The following is a 26,328-nucleotide window of genomic DNA, read 5'->3' as shown; positions in this document are numbered from 1 at the left end:
ACTGCTGGCGAGCATCAGTGGGGGGTTTCCCTTATATATATATATATATATATATATATATATATAATGTCCTTGCTGTCCTGCTGCTGGCCAAGCTTGGAGTGTCAAAGTACTAAGACACAAATCTAATGTTTTTGTATCACATCAGTGATCTGCATGACTGTTATTCAACTGTTAAGACAAATAACACATTTGCCTATTCTTCCTCTGTCTGAGACGACCCACTGCTGCCTCCAGGAAATGCACAGCTTCATGTGACAGTTTCATGTCATTACTGCACCAGGATGCTGTGGCAGCTGCCTCAAGTCCTTGACAACCCCAACTGGCAATAGATGCAGAGTGAGGTGAATGAGGTGAATGAAACCAAAGCTTTGCTTGTGTGAAAATCAAGCCTGTAGTGTTGGCGCAGATCATTTCTGGGCTGAACTGAAGAAGATACAGATCAATATTCTTTCCACATTAATGCTGTTGAGCACTTAGCTAAAGTACAGCACTTTATTAAACAGGTCCAATTGCATTTATCCTTAAGCTATTCTACTGTCTACTTGTCAAACTGAAAAAGAAACAGTTTTAAAGAATGACGTTTCTAATAAAACTGAAAGCAGAAGAAGAACAGGAGGTTAAATTTAGAAAAAAGTTTATGATTTGCAGCAACTTTGGTGAGCCCTGCAGCTCAGCTTAATGATTGCACTGACACATCCTCGCTGCGTATTGCTGTGAGGTATGTGATACTGTTATAACTTCGGAGGAAAGTGGTGAGAAGTGTGAGAATATTATATGTGTGTATAAACTTGACTTAAATACATTTGACTTCCAACTTCCCTCTCTGGTTGTTAAAGCAACTACAAGGATTTATTAACTGTTCATGAAACAGTCTCAATTTATTAGTGATGCCTTTATGTAACCTGCATAAGCAAACAAGACCATAAGCAAGAAGAATGGCTATTTATATTGTCTAAATGCAGATTCCCTGCGAAATCAGTTGAAAAAATTTATGGCATGCAGACCGGAATTCATTTTATTTTTGACGTTATACTTTATGATTATGGCTGATACTGGGGCAGGATCAGCAAAGAGACAAAAACATTGAACAGATCATGGTCTGTGATTCAAAAGATGGAGAGAATTGCAGGAATTGAAAGGGTTCAAAGCCGATCCTGAATTGGCCCTCTTCCTCCTAGACAGGCATGTGATATGTCTATTTTATATGGAGGTATAGTTATTACAGAGATATAACATTACAAGGGAATGTTGATAACTGTTGATAACTTTCTCAACAAAATAACTATTACTGATCAACCAAATCTGTTAGTATAGGCTTACATGTCACATAGGTGTCTGAACAGTACTGGAACAAAGTTCACTTTGTTTCACAATTATCATTTTACAGTTATTAATCTCACATAGTCACATATAAATACATTACCTCGTTGTTGCATCCTGCAAAACAGCTTTTCACTCGCTTCCAAAACAAAAGCACATGCCAGCCAGATCTAGATCTTTACGAGGCGGAGGAAATACTACCGCTTTTATCCACAGAGGCTGCCAGAATCAACACAAAATTATTGCTCCTTTTAGTTGCTTTAACACTGCTGGCAATGCATACAGAAATGCATGAATTTTCACTACCGGTGCAGCAATTTCGCGTTACTAATAATTTTGAGTATTTTGCAGTTGAGAATATCACATAAATGGCAGCAACAGGTTACTTTTGTCTTAAAATAACCCCTGACCTGCACAACATACTCAGGTTTACAGACCCAGCCAATCTTTATGCACCACAGGAACAATAAAGATTTATCAGCGGTGAGTCCGGTTTTCTCTGCTTGGATCTCACTGTTTGGTTATGATTCAGAACATTTATCATAGAGAAGATCTCCTGCAGCTCCCAGTATCATGCGCCCTTTTCACACAGAACTAATATTACTTTGGGATCCGAATGAAACTAAGGAATTTACCCCCCCATGTCTGTGTTTGATACAGCAAATCTGCGTTTTACACACATTTACAGACTAGATCCCAGGGATTATCTCTCAGTACGTTTAAAATGTTACCGGTCTCTGTGCAGAGTAGCCAGATGAGCCCCCTGAATTTGTAAGCAAGATCCTATCAGAGCTCTGGCTCAATAATAATTTCAGCTGTGACCTCCAAAAATCCCTCTAAGGAAGAAGTAAAGCTAGGAATCCTAATAAGTGGGTCAATAAATAGATAGATTCGCCAAATTACTGAGAAAAAATCAATTCATATCAAACTAATACCAGATTACCTCTTTATTCTGCTAAATTAAATTGCAGTGAAACTTTTACTTACACATTGTTATTGTAAACAACAAGTCGACTCCAGGTCATACTCCTCATGTGCTGCAGCTCTAGGGCTGTCCCTAGTGCAGATAGGTAATTTAATGCTGCTTGAGGTAAATTATATAAAAGGGAATATTGTTCCTTAGCTGTGGTTGTCTTCTTCATCTATATTTCCCTGCAGCCCACCATCTGCTGAATGTCTAGCTTCCCCAAACAATCATGGTTATCTGTATTATCTTTGCTAAGCAATCTAATACAAAGGATTGAATGATATTTTTCTCCAAGTAATTCCAAGAAAATAAACTTTTTTGAGTTTACTGAGGACAAAGGTGATAAAAGTAAGTCGGATGAAATTACTTGCACAACCTCTGTCTTTCTCTCTACTTTGTCTCAGTACTGTGAAGCACACAAACAAGAGGCCAGGTGGAGTTGGTGCAGTCCATATTGCAAACAGGGCATTTAGGGGTCAGCATGCACGTGTGGATGTGTGTGTCAAAGCAAGATAAAAAATATGCCCCAGTGTACTCATCTCTAAGGTCAAATTACATCACAGCCCAAATGTATTTGAGCTCTGTTTCCATGGCTAGATTTTTACTCTTTCTTTCCTTAAGGTTTTTAATTTATGCAGAAAAAAACGTCAGTGGTTCTGGTAAAGGTACCCCATGGAGTGTTGTTGTAAACAAACAACTGAATGCATTTCCTTTCTCCCTAAAAGATTTACAAAGCCGATTTAAGTAATTCAGAATTGTTTAGATCAAGATTTTCTTCTACCCTGCCTCTGCTAGTGCACTGCAGCATATCTTGGAGTGTTACTGCCACCTGTAGATCAGTGGAATAGTGAGACGCCACTGGTAGGACTGTGTATCATTTCAACCAAACGAGCCTGCATGTGCATTCAGTTTCAAAGGTCTAGAAAATCAAAGGCTGTTCCGATGACTAAAATCATCTATCCGGTAGCAAAACAGATGGCAAAGCCAGGTTTGTTGCATGAAAGTCCCCACAAAGGTAGCAAAACTAGTTGTTGTGTGTAAAGTTCTCCACAGCGCCGTTAATTATGTCATTGCCGTCGGACATCAGTTGGTGGACCGTTTTTTCAGCGCAATGCATGATAGTATACAGGGTTTGGCTGGTGACCATCGGTTGTACACTACTTTTCAAAATGCAGACTGCAGAGCTGCAGTCTCTATTCATTCAACTTACACTGTACATTTCCAGCTAAATTGAGGCTTTTGAAAACCCTTTTCTCTCTCTCTCTGCCTGTCATTCACCAGTCTTGTGTGACTTTGGCGTGCATGCCTGTGCTGCCAACATCTGCATGCACGTCGCGGTTCCTCGCGGGTCTATTTCAAGTAGCCGGCTATGTAAAAACGATAAAATATTCTTTGTGTGGTACATCAACGGTGATAAATTACGAAAGTCCCGCGAGGTGCGGACAACTTGGGCGCAACACCAGTGAAGCCGGGGCTCGGTCTCTTCAGCAAGTGGTCCTCTCCAACCACCACACACGCACGCACGCGCACTGACGACCCAGGGTTAGGGTTACAAGTTTGGATTTATTTACGCACTTTTAAAAACATTTATTGAAAGTTTTATTCTGTTTACAAGTTCAGCATTAAACGTTGGAATATATATTGTAATAGGCTGCATATGAACTTGTAGTTCTATGTAAATCATACCCCCATATCGCCAAAATGGCATGATCCTTGTTTCGCTGCGAAGCTTCCAGTGTGAGATTGACAGTCTAATCAGGCTAAGCCCATCGTAGCATGGAATCTTCGACTACTGGAGGTCAGCCCTGGTGTGCCTCTATGCGTCAGTATTTCAGTGTAATTTTTTATAAACTCTATTGTCAGTATGCAGTACAGTGAAGATCAGTGAAGAGGACCCAGACAGGTATTAAAAAACAGCTCAACTTCAGTCCACAAATCAGAACAGAGGACCAAGTCCTTTTATCTGTTAGCAGCTAATTAACATCACCAAAGTAACCAGCTCTACCACACAGATAAGATAGTAAAATCCCTCTGAAAATTTCCATCAAAGAAGTCTCAAAAAAGCTTCAAAAAAGCCTAAACTGTAGGTCATATCGGCGACATGAATTCACTACAGAATGGCCAATTTGAGCCAGAGTTGCTTGTGACTCTTCAATGGATTCAATAAGCCCATGTGAGGAACCAGAACAAGATTTACTACATTTCTGGTGTAAAATTATGCATGAAGAGTTAAAAATTGTAGTCAAGCCAGCGAATTAAAGACAAATTTTTTAAGATCACTTTCCAAGGCTTCTCCACTCTATCGATGTCACACACTCTAACTCACGCAATATACACCCATTATAAACTCAGAGAAGGGCTAAAAAAAGCACAAAACTAAAACAGCAATATTTAACTATAAAACAAACAACTTTAGTAGTTGAACTTCTTATGGGCAATTTAAAGTTTAAATTTAGTCTGTAGCTGAAAGTATGCCAAACTAGTGACATTTCAAAGTGGAGTCGATATTAGGATGATTTGGACCTTCGCTCCATTTTCTTGCATGGGAAAAAAATTCCTGGAAAATCTTGAATATTTAGTAGTATAGAGTAGTTCAAACACCATATTGGCTTGTTTCATCCTACTACATAAAGTAAATTCTTAAATATTTTAAATGTAATTTTGAGGATAAACACTGTTTTCTGTTTAATGCCTTATATGTATTTTAATGTATTGTGTGGTTTAAAGGTGAACTGATCTGTGGAGATTATCAAATCTGCTAAAAGTACGATATGCACAAAATGTCTGATTATGATAATTATTTATTCACAATAAACATTTTTTTAAACAAAAAAAACACAGAAGGTTAAAAACTCAAGTCAGGGATGGTCCTCACAAACACAGAATTTAATACATGTTTTCATGTGTGCTTTTTGTATATGGATATGTGGCCTATGGACTCACCAGCAGAGACCTCTGATTTCTGTCGTCCTGTGCTGTGAAGGGTCAGGTGCAGCCGGCTGTTGCTGATCAGCAGCTCCAGTCTCTGGGGCTCCGGGTTCAGCTGCACGGAGAGCAGCAGCCCGTCTGGGTTCCACGTCCTCAACTGGAAGCGAACAGAGAAACCCCCTGTGGCAGATGCTGCTGATGAAAGTGACAGGAAACTGCTGCTGGAGCTCAGAAAGGTGCAGGCCACCAGCTGGGGTTGCGAACATGAGAAGGTCACATTGCCCTGGAGGACGACAAACCCAAGGACACAGATTTAAACGTCTATTCAGCTACATGTTAGGGCAAGCTGGTCTCATGGGAAACTCATTGTGACATGTCTGGAAATTAATGTCATCTTGATATGCAGAAAAAGGGAACATGTGATTAAAGAACCATGAGCAAAACCTTAGCCTAACCCCAATCAAAATAATTAAAGGTAACCTTTTACCAGTCAAACTAAATGCTTTGTCAACAGTTGTCAATTTATCATCAGAAGCAACTTGTACTACTTAGATGAAAATATAAATTCATAGTAATGGTACATTTTGTAGTGCATGATATGAAAATTTAACCAATTTCAGTAAAAATAGTTAGATGAGAACATCACACTCTCTTATATCTGTCCATTAAGTATCATCAAGGAGATGATTAGCATAGCTTAGCTGGCTCAGTACCAAGGTAGCAAGCCAAACCGCAACCTCTAAAGCTCATAAATAAATATGATATATCTCAGTAAGAGTGGCATCAATCTTCTCATCAAACTCTAAACAAGAAACTAAATAAGCTTATATCCCAAAATGTTGAACTATTCCTTTAAAAATATCACATGGAGCCACTGAGAGCCTTAATAAAATCCTTAAAAACCTTTATTCCATTTCTTGTCCATGTGGTTCATGGAACTTGTCTCAACTCCAAAGTAAGCAGAAATGTGGGAAGATGAATCTATGAAATGTATTTGGTCTAAACCAATATGGTAGAGCAGCCAATATAACAACCATTAAGTGTACATTTCAGTTTAATTCTGTGCAGTGCAGAGGTTGTGTTAGGTACATTCAAACACAGACTGGTCGTGTCTGCTAAGGTCAGAGTCCTATCAGTCCCAGTGCCTGCAGGGCAGCACAGAGCAATCACAGCTCTTTGACTCTCAATGTGATTCACTCCCATCAACCTCAGGGAGATAGTCCCATTGAAATTCCATTACAGCTTACATTCTGTCTCCCCCTCTCTGCTTCTGTTGTCAGTAAAGGCCTTTTAACGCAGCAATCAGACTTTAAAGGCAGAGGGTGTCTCAGATGAGATGTGGCATGTGGATCTCTGGCCGACCAGTCTGATTTGTGTGGGAGGCTGATGATGCCTTTCACACACTTTGACTTAATGATATAGTAGTTAGGATCTCAATATATGTAATGATTGTTTTCACGTTATATTCTCTTTCCAATTTCTGACCAGAATACTTTAAATCTGACTGATTAAATATCGTCCCAAGTCAGCGGAAGGAGAAAAACGTGAAAACTCACAGCAATGAGAAATTACACAAAATTTTAGCTCCACATGGCTCTGGGGGATGGCAATGCTGGTCTGTTGGTCGGTCGGTCCCCCATTTTAGTCCAGACAGAAATATCTAAACATCTAGGGGATGGGTTGCCAGGACATTTGGTACAGACATACAGGGGCCCCTGATGAAAAATCCTAATGACTTTGGTGATCCTTTGACTTTTCCTCTAGCGCCATCATGAGGTTGACATTTGTATTTGTCCAGGACAAAACACCTGCAAAACTAATGACATAATGCTAATTTTTTACCTAGTAACCATCAGCATGTTATCATTATCACTGTGACCATGTTAGCATGCTGATGTTAGCAATGAGCTCAAAGCAGCGCTGCACTAAGTAGGCCTAAGGAAAGTTTCACTGAGCCACTAGCATGGTATTGTTGTTAGTATAAATTTTTTTGCTGTGGGTAGTAAAGGAAAATGAACTGCATGTTTCTGCATGAGTCTTTGTTTTTTTTAAAAAGAGTTTTGGCAAGTGTTCATAACAAAATTAAATTTTGGTTCAACCAAAACATTTTGAAATTGGAAATGAAACACGCTTTACTGTAAAATCCATACAGGAGAACACAATTGAACCTGGAAGCGGCACTGCAATAATCTTATAAGCCATTTACAGTTAAGTCACAGCTAATGGAACAAAAACATGTCCATTCAATCCACACAGGCTATATTATTATTCACATGTCATAGGTTCATCTCTGGTTGTCACTCTTAGCAGAGGCTCCAGTATGCAATGAATGATTTCCAAATCAAGCTAAGTTACCATTTTACTTTTCTCCTCTCAGTATGCTCACTCGCCCACTTTCTCTTGCTTGCCCACACATGTGCGCCTTCTGTTTCCTTTTCTCCCTCTTTAAATATCATTGAATCTATTTCTATCCTTAATAGAGATGCTCTGCTCTGTAAGATGGCTTTCAAATGGCAAAAGTGCTTTCTCACATCACTGAGCTTTTAAATGCAATAAATCTGTTCTTGGAAGAGAAGCACAGTACTATTCCGAGCTCCAAGAAGTCATTTGAAAAGACTCATGCCTGGATCTACAGGGAGAGTGGAAGATTTTTCCTGACCCGGTCTCTGTCAGTAATAGAGCCAACCAATAGGTTGACATAATGGCAGATCATCACAGATATATGTCGCTGTTAAGATAAAAGAAACATGTAAAAGATACTGTATGTTTGAGGTAATTTAGAAACAGTTTCATTATTACATTGCTTCCACCAGACAGCACTGACAAGTTTATTTTTCATTTTCAACTGTCAAATGTCTAGCTCAGTATATTTCTTGGTGTTTAATAATCAAATTTAAGATATCTTGTGGGCTTATGTAAATGTGCTTATGTAAAAACAATTCTATATTGTTATCAGTTTTTCAAAAGCTCAAACACTGATTTCTGTGTTCACCCCTTTTTATCCAACTCAAGCTCCTCAGGACGAATCTTGATAGCCAGATACAGTACATGTGCATTTAATGCTGGTGGAAAAACAGCTGACTGGCTAAAAATCGTATCTCTGAAACTCTATGCAACTCACCACGCTGTGTATCTGTGGCTTTCGTCTCTTTGCCAAGTCTATGATATTGATTCCGTTGTAGTAGAGGTTTTCCATGCAGCCGTGGAAGTTCTTCCTCAAAAAGGTGCCAGGTTTACCAGGCAGTGGGATGCCTCCAAAACTCAGCTTTGATAAAGGGAAAAAGTTCAGAAATGTTTATTCATTTTCAGAAATAAATATATGTTCTGTGTTTTATGAATTTGTGATAATCTATCACCATTGTATACACATATAGTCCCAAAATACATGCACACACACATACACCAGTAATTGCACGAACAGCTGAGCCAATGATTCAGCAAGTGAGAAAACAACACCCACTCAATGGAGTCAAACATACACTGTAGAGCGACTACATGGATACAGTGTGTGTACCTCCGGTCTGGGGCTGTTTTTCATGGTTTGGTGAATGTCCTTTAGTTCAAACAAAGGAAAATATTAATGCTACAGCAGTTTGGGAAAGTCCCTTTCCTTTTTCTTAACATGACAGTGCCCCCGTGGACAAAGAGTGGTCCTTTTTTTTGCATGAAAGAACTTGGCTGGGCTGCACAGAGCCTTGGCCTCAACCCTATCAAACACCTTTGGGATGAACTGGAACTCTGCCTGTGAGCCAGACCTTATCACCCAACATCAGCGTTGGACCTCACTAATGCTTATGTGGCTGAATGGGAGCAAATCCCTGCAGCCAAAATCTTTTTGAAAGCCTTCCCAGAAGAGTGGAGGCAGATTAATCCCTGTTTGGAATAACATTATTTTCACATGTTGGTGTAATATTCTGGTGTCCACATGTGTTTGCTCAAGCCAGGAGTAAGTATGTATGTTGTATTTAAGCATCGGCTCTAATTGTGCAAATTCAAATTGCAACTTTGAAGGTGATATTTTTAGGAATTGACCCTTAGCTAGAATATTTTATCAGCTCTGGCTAGCTAGCTAATTAACCTTAGCTCCCTGAGTTGGCTGAAAACACTCTCTCAGGCTGATTCATTTTAAAGGTAGAATCCTGTAAAAGAGTGTTAACTATATACTTGGTGGCTGCCAAATGAGTAAATGATATAATAATAGAGCTATAAAGACTGGAGCTAAAGCGATCCTCTTGAATTTTTTGGTTTTGGAAACACTGAAAAAAGGCGTCCTTTAAACTCTTTGATAAAACAGTTTAAAGGATGGCTCTCTTCTTACCTGGTACCTTCATACCTGGTGTGTAATCGGCTCTAAGAGCTATTCACCATTTATAATAAATGGAATATTGCTCTTAGAGGCCCGTTCACACCACTTCTGTGGAGAAATCCAAAGCCTGACAGGCCTGCCATGCCTAGTTACGGTTGCTAAACTAGAACTGGAAAATTGCTGTCCGGGAGAGGGGTTTAGTGAACAATCAATTAAATGATCTCTAAATTACTGTAAGAGAGCATATCTCATAATCTTGTTTTTTGTTAGAATATGTATGTTTCAATATGTTAATTGAGAATATTGAAACTGGAATAAAAAACAATAATGCAAATTGCCAATAATTTCAGTTTTTCTTGGCTTCAAGCAAAATGGCCAAGTTTCCACAGCATACCGTGTAGAGTCAAACAATGTTAAATGCTGTTCAAAAGTCTTAAGAGGTTGGCAATCCTCGTGGCAGGCTGTTATTCCCTTGAGACAACAAAAATACCTTGCGTCTGCTATTTTTCCTATTTCTTTCGTTTCTATCATTCATTAATGGAGACATCATTTCAAAACATGCCCCTTCCCCCGGGGCTTACATGCACTACTCTCTGTTTACCATAGTGCTCCAATGGCCATTACTAACTCCACTGCTCCATACGGTGTTATTAATGATAGGGTTGTCTGGCCTTTACTGGATAAATTCACTAAGTGATGAACTCACATTTACAAAGCTGTTCTAGCCATCTCACCTACAATTTATGTAATTTAATCATCCCATGGACTCACCTCGTAGTCCACCTCCAGTGAGTGTCCTTCTCCTTTTGTTTGGAAGTGCTGTGTGTGGGAGTCCACTGTGAGGTTAACCTGCTTGTTGAAGCGCTCTATATGAACAGAGTGCCAGTGCTGGTCATCCAGCAGACTGCCCACAGTGACAGCAACACGACCGCTGGTGAACCTCAGCCTGCTGTCGTCTGGAGCAACACAAAGAAAACAGCGAGATCACAGTGAGGAGCTTTACATCAGTGAACCTGTAAATGTGTGAGGGAACCCAGGCTGAGCTCAACTGCAAATATTTGCTCAGTTAAACTTTTCAAATATGACCAGTTTCTTATTATCTCCCTTTCATATTGTAATCTGACTTGAATATCCTTATACCTCTACATCCTTTGTTTTTTCTGTCTGACAAATGTCAGACAGGAATTTTCATGCTCTTATCTTGTTTTTTTTTTTTTGCATTATTCTTTACACTTGTTAAAGCACTTTGTAACTTGTTTTTGAAAAGTGCTCTACAAATAAGGATTATTATTATTATTATTAAATGTATCAATTTGAAGACATTCAAGACATCTTTGGTATGTTGTGAAAAAAGATTGTCATTACTGGGTAGAAATGAGGTAGGATGTAAAAATTACAACGACCACGTTGGTGTGAAAAGTCTCAATCATGACAACATCCTCCAAAATACACGTTTTTTAAAGGCTTCATAGCTCCTCAATCTACCAATATTTCTCAAACTAACCTTTACTGTGAGACTAAATTCTTGTGGAAATAAAAAATTGATTTTCGAAAAGAGAGAAAGCGTGGTTCACCTAAGTTGAGGTAGAGGTCCAGTCTTCCCCTGTGAAGCTCCAGGGTGATGTAATCTCCTCTTTGCCCCTCTCCATGCAGCAAAACACCCTCGGCCTGATGACTCTTGAAACGCAGAGAGATCACGTCCTTCACCGTTGACATGGACTTTTGGTTGAATCGATACAGTAATGAGCTTCTGCCATCAAAGTCTGCCACATATGACTCTAAAAGAAAATCAGAATAACTCTTACATCAGTAAGGTACTTTGTACTTCCAAAAACTTCCACATTCTTGTACAAGTGGCATTAAATGCATTTTCTATAGTGTCATATATTGGAAGATTGCTCTCACAATTTAGTCAAAAACATTAAAGGAAGGCTTGACTGAAAAAAATTAATGTCAGTAAAATACAGAAATACTGGATTGTAAGATTGTATATTACTACTGTTACAACTAATATAACACTTTATGGTTGCTAGGAGGGTCGGAGTGGTTGATTTTTGCTGATAAAATTAATCTCTGTGGGATGAATCTGATACCAATATTACCCATACCAATATTTGATACCTTATATTATTAAGGGGGAGGGGGGTTCATAATCAGAATTTATGATTCATTATTAATACTTTAGGAAGCATCTTAATTACTTCCATCTTAATTACTTCCAAATAATTTGCCAAGCGTAGTCATTTCATTTAACTATTAACTGTCAATTAATGAATCTCATGCATAGTAAGACACAAGACAATGTCTAATAGTAAATAACATGTGTGACCGTTCATGTTTCATGTTAATCTAACATGAGATGGATCAATGTTTTGGACATCGATTCTAGTGATGCTAGACTCTACACTCATACAAGATTTATTAACAATACTTTGGGGATCAATCTGCCCACCCCTAGTGACCAGGCATTTAATTCAAGACATAGCACATATTATGTATCCACAATCAATTAAACACAGCACAATAATCCATTCAGTATTACCAATATAAAAAAAATCTAACAATTAAAAATGTAATTAGGTAGCAGTAACAGTTGGCACAGTCTTTCCACAGTGGACTCAAACCCAAATAACTGCGCAGGTTCAGCAGATGTGCAGTTCTTTAGGTCCCTGTTTTAAAGTGGTCTAGCTTTGCGTTGTCACACTGCAGCAGTGCTGGGAGCCCGGCTGTTATACAGTACAGCGTTCAAATTGGGAGAGAATTTCAATCTCTATTACACTCTCCCTGTTTCAATCTCCTCATTCATATACAATTGATTTCAGGGAGTCTTGAAGAATATATCTGCGATCCGTTAATAGTATGGGGGCATTCTCAGTGTCACCTCTATATAATCCTGCTTCAGAGAGAGAGTTCTGCATAGATTACTGTAGTCTGTAATGCAGCAGAACGAGCTGCATAACAATGTAACTTGTCTGCACGTATCTCTTTCTCAGTCTTTCTTGCCAGATTAGCAGTTTCAGTAATTAAAGCCATTCATCAGCTATATTGTGATTAACATGGCAATTCCCGTAGTTTATATACATATGCAGACCAAAAAGAAAAGAACAAGTAGTATATGAGGTAGTGTTAGTTTTATACCTTCTATTCAACAGTAATACACTTCACTACTGTGTGGTGGTTGGGCATCATAAAACCGATCACTGTGGGATATTCTGACTGTGTTTCACAGTGCATTAATTCACTGGCTCATCTAGTTAGTGCTGCTTCACAATATGTGGGAGAGGTGTGTCAGTGAAACCCCATTATAGATATTTTATTGAGGATTGCCCAGGATATAAATGCTACTCTGAATCTAAACAGAATTTCTTTTAATCATCTACCGTACAGTCCTGTTGGTTTTTGTATATTATTACAGTTACAAGTATGGAATTATTTTAATGTATGATTAAATCTTTGAAGACTGTTATTCCCAAATACTAATTCAATTATGCAATTTCGTGGTGGCATAAAGCCAAGCATTAAAGGCAATACACACTGACACCTGTAGTCATTGTTTACTATGTAAGCCCACACACCAGCGGAGTCTTGGCATGCGTCCTCCTCATAGGCTGATGCTCCAGAAAAGCAACAATTTTCACATTTGCCCCCAGGATTAGCACATCTGGTGTGTTCTTCTCTACTTGAAGCTAGCCAGTGTGTGCTGCACATGGAATAAGCCCACTTAGTTTTTCCTTAGTCATTTTTAATGTGTCCTTTATGTGGGATACTTTTTTTTTCTGTCATGGCAGATTGCAATGACTCAGTGATAAAACCCACATGACGAGATAGATTTCTAAGAATAACAGCAATCTATGCTATCATATCCTGAGATAAAAACGTATTTTCAGTTGTGGCAACCAGAAAACAATGATCAACATCTTATTTATTTATCTGGGTTTTTTTTACAATGAACTTGGTTTATTTTGAAAATAAATATGCAGACAAAAATAGATAATCAGGCTATGTAATGATATTGAGTATTTTAGAGTTTGCTGTATAACACATACAGTCTACAAAGCTACACGCATGTTCGAAATAATATCCGCTTTCAGTGTGAAAATATGATACTGGAGTTAATTGTACTAGCATTTTGCAAACAACTGGAACCCAGAGCCACAGTAGCAGTCATACCTTTTTATTTCTGGAACAGGAGGTGATCACTGTGCATAATATATGTTTCACACCATGGCTGTCTGGATTTTGATTCATCGTTTTACTGCTGTCTGGAGTATCAAACAGCGTGTTAAATCCAAGTGAAGAGAAAATAGGCCTCATTACTCTCCATCAAGAATGTAGCTGCAAAGCCGGATGTATAAATGAAGAAATTCCTTCTAGGTGCTGTAACTACAGAGGTTTGATGTGTCGACTGAGTGCTTTTAGTGTGTGGTATTAACTGCAGGGTGTGTATTACTCACTGTAGGAACAGCCATACACCTCCACTCTGAGGCCCATCCAGCCACTGGGGTTCCAATCGAGAGGGACGAAACGCAGGAAACGCGTTCTCACTGGGTGGGACAGTTTGTTCTGGACAACAGCCTCCGAATTCACGTTCCCGACAAATCTCTGCAAGACCACAGAGGGAGAAAGATTGTGGTTATGATGGCAGCATAAAACAAGTGACCAAGGCTCCAATGAGAATTTACCTCCGATCTGAAATGAACGGTAATATTTTCACCAGGGAGAAGAAAAGTCTGTGTTTTAGCTGAACACTTGAAATATAAGCAGAATAAAAATCTAAATCCTTGAATAGACAACAGACAACAGCAAAGTGCTGACAAGGCGAACCCAAGGGCAATGTCTTCCTCTTATCCTTGAACATACTATTTGATGTAAACTGATGAGAATCATCGTGTGGTGTAGAAATATGAGAATATCCGTTCAAACAGGTCCATGTGAGACGAAGGAAAAATCACCACTGAGGAAGCCAGGGGCAAAGTAAGGGCTTGTGTATTGTGTTTTCTCCCAGAGCTAAAGCAGAGCTAAAAAGAAAAACCTCTGAGTACAATTGTGAGATGTCATTCTTCTTCTTCCTCCTCTAAAGCCAGGGGACATAAACAGAGAAACAGAGAAAGAGTGAGAGATGGAGACAGAAACGGAGACAAACAACCTCTCCTCTCAAATGACTGATTACCAGCTTCTTCATAACCGATTCTAGGCAGGTGACATATCAAATCAATAAGTACTCGTACTATAAAGAACCAAACATATAGATCATTGACAGTGGAGCTCCAGGCTTTTGTGAATAGTTCAACACAGTCGGACAAGGCCAATAATTCAGCTTTCTGCAACAACAGGAACACAGTGACCAGCAGCACAAATGACACTCCGATGTTTTTAGAATGCTGCAAAACAGAAGCATCATTAAGTGCACCAAGATGCTGCTTCTTGGTAGATAATCAAGGCAACAGTGTGACTGTTAAGGCTGTTATGGTGATTTATGCCACAGCTTTCCCATGAGCCATTTGCTGAGTGGAGCCTTGTGGCTGAATCTTAACACACGTACAAGCCAGGCTTATTTACACATGCACAGTAATTCACGTCTGCACAGGAGGGATTAACAAATGGCACCGGGGCTTACGCATTTGGTCAAAACAAATGTATTACTTCAGAGCTGCAAACAGCTTTTAGACCAAACGAAATAAGAAAAGCACATTGGCTTTGAAAAAAAACCCAAAACCTACATATTCATGACATGGTTTTCTAAATGCTTTCAGCGAAAAAATCAAATGTAGTCATTAGTGTTTTATTGTGAATCAGGCTGATGAAAACATGCTGCTGTGCTTGTCAGACAGTACTCTAGCCGTGACCTTGTTATTTTCAGGCTTTGTGTAATAGAAGACTTTTTGATTGCGCGGCATAAAACAGCTGTAATTTAAAACCCCTGAAGATGTGATTTAAAATCTTAAACCTAGGATTGGTAACGTTGGAGAAACTAGCGAGAGACAATTAGATATTGCAAGTATCCAACCACAAACATCCACCCCCCTCCCATCAGGCCTTCCTCCAAAGCCACTCCCCCAAAACACATTTTCATGCACACAAGCAGAGTGTGGACAGGGCAGGAAGGTTAGTAGACAGGCAGTTAGGCTTATTACAGTCCTGTGACAGCCACAGATACTGGGAAAAAAATATCAGAGCGTTTGATTTATCGATTGCTGTCAGGATGAATTTCAACAAATATAATAACAAATGCTTCTGAAATACCTACCCTAGTTTCTATCCCAGTATTTTTTTATAACATTCATGTAATATATTCATGACTAGATAAGTATCAATCAAAATTAAATTTTAGAAAAAAACTCTCTTTACAATTACAAAACCCTCTTTAGTAATTATTTATTAGTCAAAAACAGTCAGAGACTTAAGCACTGGCAAGCAAACAAGCAAAATAGTGTAATAGACTCTGATTCAAATGTTCCAAACTGATTGTTTCACTGAAATACATGACATCACCTTTGAGCCTATTCCAAACCAGTGTGAAAAGCAATGACCAGAACAGAAATACAAAATTCTGGTGCAATAACCACAATTGAGAGAGCCTAAGAATCAAAATCAATGTATATGCTGTGTGTATGGTATATGTTTAGTACCTAGCTTGTGAAACTGCTTCTCCTTTTTTGCTCTGTTTATTAATCCAATTTTTCCGCTTGATTCCCAACTGAATGTCTGGAAAATCTAATGAACCAAATGAACTCTGATTGAGGCTGCAGTGCCGTCATTCTAACTGTTCATTAGCTATGAAAATCTCACACCAGCATGAGTCATTAGTATTCAAGAGCAATACCACTACAAGAACACAACTGAGGCTGTCCTGAGCTATGACGTTTGTTTTTTTTTCCTCTTTGGAAAAACTTGCAACAGAACATCCTGTGTGTTCCAGCTGGGAGATGAAGTAAAGTCTCGATATAAAGACCTGAGGGTGCAGGGGATTTTCCAGAGGTCCAGAGGTCCAGAGGACCGTCCTTATCCACATAAACAGTCCTCACCCCACAGTGACATCATTATTTCTATTTATGCTTCTGTCACTGTGGAACTGTTTCCCTCCCCATTCATTAAGACTCTTTACTCTTCCTCTCCAGTGATGAGTTCCCTTGTGTCAGTTTTCCTTTGTGCTGCATACAGCACAGGCAGATAAGTTTATTTTAATCAATTCACTGGGGGATAAATCCTGCTGCTGGCAATGAAGACGCTACAGTATGTTCCAAAAGGTCATTGGCCAGTTGAACAGCCCAAGGGAACACATAGCAAAGAGAAAGCTACGAGTACATGACCTTGCCATGAGTGAAAATACTACAGCAATCCCTGATTGCCAGTGAGCCATAAGTCCCCAGACCAGGATCAAAAAGACCATAGATATTTTTCAATATCTTAGCTAGTAGCAGAGGGTCTTAGTTATTTCTGTTTTGTTCTGTTGTCAATGAAAATGTCTACTACAACTATTGAGTAAAATTGTGGGTGGTGAGATTCAGGTATTGTCGAGGTTTCTCTTTCATGTAAAACAAAACAATAGTCTACAGCCACGCTAGCAGGCCTGTGAGGCTGCTCTTAGGCACAGTGATGCTTTGAGCTAAATGCTAACATCAGCATGGCAACTGTCACGAGCTGTCCATGGTGCTGATTCTGGAGCTGGTCTGTGGCAGTGCATGACATAAACACCAGTGGGCTCAATCTACTAGCAGGGAGTAATGCCCAATAGTTTGCCTTGACTGATCAGCCTCATCATTTGCCTCACCCATTAATATCCCAATATAAAGGTGGTTGTTTCAGAGTTATGTAGTTGGTTCAGTTCTCTGCCCATTCTGCATTTCCACTACAGGTAAGAACAGAGGCTGACTGTAACTACAGTTAGTAGTCACAACCAGAAACCATGAATTACCAGAACCATCCGACGTGACACAAACACACACTGCAGCCTGCAACTTTTGGCTAAAGTCTGAATACATGGACAGTTATAAAGCAGCAGCCAACAATGTAAGAAGAGCAATAACTGAGGCAAAAAGTGACAACGGGAAAAAAGCGGAACGACAATTCCAGGAGAGGTCCCAGAAGCATGTGGCAAGGTAAAAAAAAAAGTAAGCTAAACAACTTTTATGCTTGCTTTGAGAGCATCAGCAGCCAACAAGCAAAAAGAGCTGAAGCAGAGGTTAATGGATGGGTGAGTGCACCTTTCACACCTATCACCCTTTGCCAGCATGACATCAGAAGGGCTTTCAAGAATGTGAACACCAACAAAGCAGCAGGACCAGATGGTGTAAGTGGGTGGGTCCTCAAACTATGTGCTGACCAGCTAGTGCCGGTGAAAGTAGTTTTGCAGATATTTGGTCAGATATTTGGAAACAGTTATAGGTTTTGATATTTTCTAACCTCAGGGGACCTTGAATATCTGTACAAAACTGCATGGCAATCCATTATACAGTTGTTGAGGTATTGGTGGTAGACCAACTGACCAACAGACTGACATTGACACCCACAAAAACCCCTCTGTGTTGGTGAAAAAGCACTCTTAAGAACATATGTTCTGAACATACTAATGTTTGAATTTCCTGTGAGATCTGGCTGTACACAATTATAGGCGTAATCATCAAAGTCCAATCTGAGGTGTTGTTGTTACGTTATTAAAAGACATTAAATTGGGAGCAGAAAATTACTCAGATAAAAGACAAATTAGCATCCAACACATTTGAATCCTTATTAGATCCCCATCTACCTGAACAGCTAACAAGCATGCACATTAATGCTTAAATTTTCCCCTAAAGGAGAAGAATTTGTTTCACACATTTATTCACAGCTGCATTAAAAATAGATTTTTAAATAAGGCTTTTCAAGGATAATGAAGGTAATCTGGAACCCCTTGCTAGAATACATTCCCCTTCCCCACCTATGAATATTTGCAAAGAGCATCCAGTAAATTCACCATTGGGTAGAATGCTAATATTATACAGGGAATTAGGTTAAAGCAGGATTTTAAACCGGGGCCTTTTTAAAGAGTTTACCTTTAAAGGTACCATCAGGCGCAAACATTCAAGAGTATGTTTTTCTAAGTCAGTAGTTTTATCAGTTTCACATCATCACAAGGTGATAAAAGTCCCCATTTCATCTCTACATCGTCACATCGTTTCCACAGATATTCACAGATTTTCTCCCCTGGCTTGCACTAATTAGGCTATTATCAGCTTGTAAAGTAGTGCGATCCTGTTGATTCACATGGTTCTACTGTGTAACAACAGGCTTTGCTCAGAACACTCCCACAGACAGGCGACTGTTTGCAGGAACACACAATGATGTCAGCTCTGTTACTGAGGTCAGGGAAAAAACAGGCAGGTGAATCATTAAAAAGACACAAAGTTGAACAAAGGAAGAAACTATGGAATCGCAATGTTTGCACAAGAAGAAGAAATTATGCATTCTTGTTTTCAAGACTATATGCGATTTCATTTCCAATGTCAGTGTTTTTACTTGTTTTTAAGTGTCTTTATAGCAAGTGGTGGAGCTTAATGATGAAGATCTCTTTGGGTCAGGGCTTCCAACGCTTTGATCCAGGGAAAGATGTGTTTATAGATGGTGTACATAAAATGTTTGTCTGAGGATGGAAGCCATTGATTTCAGTGTTTTTTTTTTACTTTTCCCCAAACTAATCTCAAAAACTGTGCTTTGCACTCAAAATATCTAATTATCTATTAAGAATGTCATTTAATCTCAAGAGGATAAATGATTTTTTGACTTTGTCTTGTGCCACTCTCAGGACAAACATCAAATAAACATTATATACATATTATATTATGTTATATATCACCATATATTTTAACAGACTACTGGAGGGAATATCACAATTATCGGTAATTGTTTGTTCCATACCATTTCATTTTCAAACATTACAGGAGATGGAAATGCCAGCAGGATTGTCGACATTTAGCCCTGTTTTTTACAGAGGTAATTTTTCTATGGAGCTAATTTGGCTCGGCATTAGCTCTGAGTGGCTGAGAGCTAGCATTCATATCAGCAGCTGCTGCTCTCTCATTAGTGCCCCTCAGTTCAGTTCCTGGCAGTCAGCCGTTACCTTTGAGTTTCACTTGTTAAAATGCCAGACGGATGTGAGTTAGTATCAGTAAGGTCTTGGTGAAAGCTGTAGTTAGTCAGCTAGGGTGTGAGTTTCATTAAAGATTGCGGACTAATTGGCTGCCATTCATCCTGCAATATTTTTAGATCCAAGTTCAGACAAACACCAAAAACAGGGGGGATGGTTAAATTGTCTGTGTGAGTGTGCATTTAATACACATCAGTAAATTTAAAGACCAGTCACACATAGCTTTAATGCTTGCCAAGTTTATGATTCCTGTTTTGACTCGTATGATACGGCACTGAATGCCATGATTTAAAAATTTGAAATAAGTACAGCACTCTTTTCTCTCTCCCATTAGTTACTTACAAAGGGCGATAGCTGCAGGTCATATTGGTAATATCTATACATAATGTCTCGTCTTCTCGCTGCACAACAGCTTTCCCTTCTCAGACATAATGATATAAGGACTGACAGTGAGTGGAAGAAGCTGTGAGCTGTTTATCGTGATATTTCACCTGGTCAATCACACATAAATAAAATGTTTTTAAATATTTCAGATTATTTGTGGGGGACTGTACACGTATGTTTCTTTTTTTGGCACTAATTCAATATTGAGCTATGTTACTGTGTTCTTGTTTACATAAACAAATAAACCTCTGGTTAAATATATAAAAAAGACAGAAGACGGTTGTGCCAGATGGTACATGAAATCTTCACCATTCAGTATCTAGTCTGAGTCATCACCAGACTGTTCTGCTGCTAAACTACTCCCATCAGAGGCTTACACATATGAAAACCTCTGCTCATAATTTAAGTGTTTAAGTACTATTTGTTGTTATATGATATATATATATAGACAACCCTCTATAATAAAAATTGAAATATTGTTTGAGTTATTCATTTTCATTTCATTGTTTAAGCAATTTATTGTGAATTTGATTGCTCACATTTGCACATTGCAAGATATGTAATATGTTAAATAGTTGTTTTTGGAAGTAAGACATCAAAAATCTATCCTAAATTCCTTGTATGCTGACATGTTAGAAATGGCTTTGTAAACGTTACTCAAACAGAAGTAAATAGTGTGTTAGTATGTTGGGTTTGTTGGTTGTCAGCCTTGGATTGATAGACATTTAATGTGTTAGTGGTAGTAATGTATTAGTGAATAGTTTCTGCGAAATCTTTGCAGGGCTTGTGGAGGGGGGTTCTGACTTGGCTTCAAAAGACAGTTGACCTGTCTCATAGAACCTAGAACTGTCTTATTAAACTTTGTGATGTTTTATTTCATCTCTAATTCCTACATTCCAGTAGATAATGCATTTTTAAAAAGATGGAGGAAGATGAATAATTAAAAACAACACGCAACACATTTCAACACAATGTAAAGAGACCCACTTTGCAGCAGTGACATGCCAGTGGGCAACTACACACTCTGCTAATTGGACTGCCAAGCAGAAAAACTCACAGAAATACTATTTAACATCTTGTCAGCAGCCCTTGACATAACTGGGGCAAACGCAATAAAGACTTAATGACATGTGCCAACATTAGGCTATTTTCTTAGACCCTAAGTCCTTGTACAGGCTGGCATAACAAGTTGTGACATTACAAAAGCACTATAATAATTGCATTGACACCAGACACTTCCCACACCTTGAAATGTGTCAGAAAAAGTGAGAAAATGTGCTATCTGACCCGGACCTGCAATGTCATCAATAGATTGGCACCACGGAGAACAGATAAGAGATGATATCCCATGTGACAGAAGGCAAAATGTAATTCTTACTGTCAGTGTTTATGATCTGACCATAAAAATCCTGCAAAAATGTTGCATATGTAGGAATACACCAATGTCACAGCCTACTTATATTATTTGCTTTCCTTGTTTTTGTCTACATTTCTAAATGAAAACTTCAACATCTTGCAGAGAGTTAGACAAGAAGATCAATAAGCTACCACTCTTATGTCTGTGCATTAAATGTGGTGCCCAGACCCGGGAGTTGATTAGACACTAGATGGAGGAGGAAATGGCTTGTGTTGCTTGAGCCAAGAAATTGAATTGTCATTTTCACAATATGGTGTGTGTATGCATTGAACAAAAAAGTTAATTAGTGAACTTTAGCTAACAGAACCCCCTCGCTTCCGGTATTTTCGCTAAGCGATGATAACTAATTCTTCTAAATCGAAAAAGAAACATTTCCCTAAATGTTAACCTATTCCTTTAATCACAAATAGCCACGAATAAGCCTTAAATAGATCTGAACATCAACTAGATCTGAACATTTCCATAAGCCTCAAATAGTTTAATTTATTTCACAAGCAGAAAAAAAACTTGATTCTTCTTGGATTCAGTAAACAGTAAACAACAAATCAGCAATGTAAGTCACACAGAAAGCTGAAACATCAAAGTGAAACATCTGTGTGAAGTCTCACCCCCACACTGTCCTCTTGTCTGTACTGCTTCCAGGCCCGGCCCGTGTCACTGTAGAGCAGCAGGTAACTGCTGACCCAGTCCCAGCTGTCATAACGTCCCTGCGTAGCCACAGCCGTCACCTCCATCTGCTCCCTGAGGTCCACCTGGAGCCAGGGTTCTTGGTCAGTCACCATGGGAGACCAGCCTCCTGCTCCTGAAGGAGGGCAGAGAAATGCATTACATTAAACATCGATATTGTCGATGAACATTGTTGGATTGTTGTGGTTTATGCTCAGTGGCCACTGGGCTCAGATTGCAAAAATGTAAAAACAGTCCTGATTTGGACTGGGGAGTGTTTGCATATGAAAGGCTTCAAGGTGAAGTTACACTCCAACCGCACCAGTGGAGGTCCTCTCTTGGAAAACAGCTGATTCTTTATGAAATGTGTACAGTCTAGCTTGAAATCTTATAGAGAGCAGAATCCTGATAGCTCCTGAAAGCCTCTGCTCCACAAAGTATTCAACAATAATGTGTGTCATTTGTCATTGCGGAGACTGAAAGGGGAAATGTTTGCCTGTTAATATTATAAGCCATTCACTAATGCACCTGCTAGAAATATTTCCGTACCCCTTCTACAATCTATAAATGATTATCTTCATATCCACCACCTGTAGCTCTAATTAGGTTTAGATGGCATCTTGGAAGTATGTCCAAAGCTCATGGGAGTTGTAGTTGTTGAATGCTACTTACTCTACTGCAGATTCAATTTTAATTCAGCAAGAGATGATGACAAGCCAGTTTTCTGTGTCACAAGAATCAAAATCAAATTAATCAAACCTTTTCCTTATTACTGATTTGATATTTTAAATAGCCACAGTACAAATCTTTTTTGTTTACATCTGCCTTTTATTAGCCATCGTGTTCTATATTCACTGTAGCTGTTTGACTTGCTTATGGCCAGTTGACTTCTTGGGCTGCTCTGGGGTGGGTCCAAGACGGGCCAGTGACCATGTGACAACAGACCCGGATCTGCTTATGGCCCTGCTATAATGTAGTGAATTTTCTCCTTTTGTCATTTTAATACAAAGATTTAGTAACTTTCTTTGCCAGTCACTGTATTTGTATTGTGTTCTTCTATGAATTTAGTTTGAATTAACTTATGTTATTTTATTCTACCAGTATACATCTCTTTTTCATCTCTTTGAAATAATGAAACAGCATCTCTTTGAATTGCAACATGTGGTAAATGCAGCAAGTCCTTTTACTTCATAGCCCATTTGTTATTGCCTTCAAAAACAACCTATACGACCAATTACAAAAACGCTTCATATGAGCATTTTATGGTCTGCAACTTCTACAGTTTAGCTCCACTGGTAATGATACAGGGGGGGGGGGAGTGTGCATATCTGAAGCATGTATAAATATTGAATCCATGCAAGAATATCCTCTTTTGTACTCACCATCTCTTCTGTTGAGCTTGGCGTTGTAAGCAGCATAACTGATTGTGGACTGAGAGGAGCTCTGAAAGGATGAATGGGGTAACGTGGATATCAGAGGACCATTGCAATTATCTGAGGAAGACAACAAAGAGAAAACATTCATAATTCAGAGGCCATTAAATTCACCACATTTGTTGATGTCACATGTAAATATGGCTATTTGAAGAATGGTTCTAAAGCGGTTTCACTGCTTGCCATACTTGGATTTATTCAGCTGACAGAATAGAAAATGCATCGTTGAGTAGTTAAACATGTTGGTTCAAAGTGCATCTTTACCTGTCAGTGGTAGAGTTTTAAAGAAAGAGCTGGGGAAAATAACTGGTCTGGCTCACTTATCCAGTTCTCAGACACCTTAAACTGTCTATTAACCCATGCCGTGACCCTTGAAAATAGCACAGAAAACACTATGGCTCCCTATGTGTGTATGTGTGTGTTCTTTTTAATCCTACAGTGTGAGATTACATCACATCCAACAGGCAGCAACAGATTAAGAGTCCAGTGATCTAAACCTGTCAGTCTCATCTTCCTCTGATCCACCCTGCCCGCCACAATAAGAGCAGCGAGTCGTACAACAACAGCTTCTCCGCTGTTTGGCTTTCCTTGAGTGCAGAGCTGCATTAAGGCCTGTATCTGAGAACGTAATGAAAACTGGCACCAGCCTGATTACAATTATCCCTGTACTCTCTCCATCAGCGTGCAGTTCACCCCTCTGAGTGCGAGAGGCTTTTTGTTTCTGGATGCCTTTCTACTTTGAGTTCAGATGGATTCTGAGCACATCTGGAGTGGCAATTGGCCATCCATCTGGTAGACAAGAGCACAGCAGAACTGACAGCATGAGCTCGTTCTGCTTTTGGGCGTCCCACCGAATCTCGACTGACCTGATTTGACTGCTTTCAGATCGCTTGCCAAGAGATTTCTCTAATCCTGATTTCAAGTGTGACTAAAGTGGATCAAGCTGTTTTGTCCAAGACTCAAATTATGGCTGAGCTGCAGTTGCTCATGTTCATTGGGGGAATGAGAACAGTGGCATGCAATCTTAACACGCCACTAGTGGAACTGGGCTTATTATGCAAGCACAGCACTCTTAATCTGTCAAAAGTCTCCCAGATCCTACTTTTGATCCCTCTCACTCTTCCCATCTTTGCTTTCAATCAGCATCCATCCATCCTTTCTGGCACAATGCATCTCTGGTTGAGGAGCTGACAAAACTTCTCGGATGTGAGGTTACACCTCAAAAGCCCGGGCAAATGCTTTGCTCCTTCAGTCAATCCACCCTTTACACCACCATATTCAACGAGACCTTGACATCTCAGAAAAGGTGAAACAAACCAACAAAACTTTGATGGTATAACACGCATTCTCAGATTGACAGATGTGAGATGTGCGGGTGCAGAGAAGGTTTCTCCATGTTCAAAATGTGCATCTTACAGACCCTGTTGTTGTTTACAGATTTGGTCTTGAGCCAAATGCCCGGCTGTCAGTCAGGAAGACTTATGGATGGAGGATGATTTGTCTGCAAAGCTGCTCCTTGGCCTGTGGGATGAGTGAAAATCCTCTGAAGCTGAGTCACGATCTCTATGCAAGGCTCAGGGGCTTGAATCTTATAGCCAAATGAACCCAGACGACGTGCATCTGAACACATACACATAAACACATGCGCACATCTGCCAGCCAAGAGGGAACACTTAATCTCTCTTGAAATCACAAGTACATCAACTGCTATAGAGCAAGAGCTTTCAGTTTCAGTTTGCTAGGATGATGTTTTCTGTAGAGACCAACAGAAGGCCAGCACAGAAGTGTCATGTTGACGCTCTTGGGTTTGAAGCACACCAGAGATAAAAAATAATAGATGAAAAAGAGAGCCTGCACACTGAATCCAAGCTGCAAATTTATTTGGGTCAAACTTGACCTGATGTCCGACTGAAACAAGTGGTTACTATTGATATGTTTTGTTGGTTTTCATCTTTTCATTGGATTTCTTGACAATAAGAAAAACATAGAATATTGCCGGCATTATCCTGTAATGCTGTTTTCCGATACCCTTTACCATGTAATATCATTTTTAAAATAAAAGACGCCCTCTTCTTAGCCATTCATTCCAAATGAATGACTGCAAACAGATTCAGAATGAGCTTTCACTCTGCATTTGGTCCCGTCAGCTGTTCATCATTAAATCTAAAGTCATGTCATATGGAATGACAGTGTGTGACAAATAACCTTTTGAATGACATCAGGCGTCTGGAAGTAAAAAAGAAATACTGTTTGGCTATAGGGTTCACTTTAAGCCAGGAGAACATGAGTTCTTTAAAACTACCCACTCATCCTCTTCTTTGTTAGCTACATACATTAGATTCATTGTTTGATAGTGACTCAGCCATACTGTAAATATAGCCCTTTTTCCAACGGTCTCCTCTACTCATTGGCAAGCCTTCCTTAACTTGAGTGCACAAAACAGATGCTGTTTCAGTCAAACTCAATTATCACAACAAAGTGCGCTGCGTAGCACACATGGGCTGAATATTTGAAGCTCTAGTTGCAGAGACATAATCGCACCTGAAGACAACTACGAGCCCAAATCAAATAAACATGGCTCACCAGATATGAGTAATCCTGAGTTTCCTCTTGTATATACGGTCTCAGGAAATGCACAAACAGTTGAATTTGAAAAAAAAAAATGCTAAAGGGATTTTCTAAAAATATAACAGGCAAGGGAGATAGGCAAAGGGTAGAGCAGAGTGCAGCAGGCTTCTCAATCTGAGCTGATCCTCTGGTAGCCCCTTTACGTTACATCAA

General features: G+C 39.3%; 1 protein-coding gene across 1 annotated transcript in view; it reads right to left on the bottom strand.

Annotated features, from left to right (window-relative positions):
* Positions 1–26,328, bottom strand: part of cntnap5a (contactin associated protein family member 5a) — a 77,643-nt gene that overhangs the window by 38,106 nt on the left and 13,209 nt on the right. The window contains exons 2-8 of the mRNA XM_046054888.1: positions 23,497–23,607; positions 22,057–22,250; positions 13,979–14,126; positions 11,099–11,302; positions 10,296–10,480; positions 8,340–8,483; positions 5,234–5,501 (exon numbers count right to left, since the gene is read on the bottom strand). Coding sequence (XP_045910844.1) covers positions 5,234–5,501; positions 8,340–8,483; positions 10,296–10,480; positions 11,099–11,302; positions 13,979–14,126; positions 22,057–22,250; positions 23,497–23,607 — 1,254 coding nt within the window. The remainder of the gene's footprint in view (positions 1–5,233; positions 5,502–8,339; positions 8,484–10,295; positions 10,481–11,098; positions 11,303–13,978; positions 14,127–22,056; positions 22,251–23,496; positions 23,608–26,328) is intronic.

The sequence above is a fragment of the Micropterus dolomieu genome, linkage group LG07, assembly GCF_021292245.1.
Source record: "Micropterus dolomieu isolate WLL.071019.BEF.003 ecotype Adirondacks linkage group LG07, ASM2129224v1, whole genome shotgun sequence".
Classification (NCBI taxonomy): domain Eukaryota; kingdom Metazoa; phylum Chordata; class Actinopteri; order Centrarchiformes; family Centrarchidae; genus Micropterus; species Micropterus dolomieu.
Note: the sequence above shows the minus strand (reverse complement) of the source record. Positions and strands in the feature narration are given on the sequence as shown.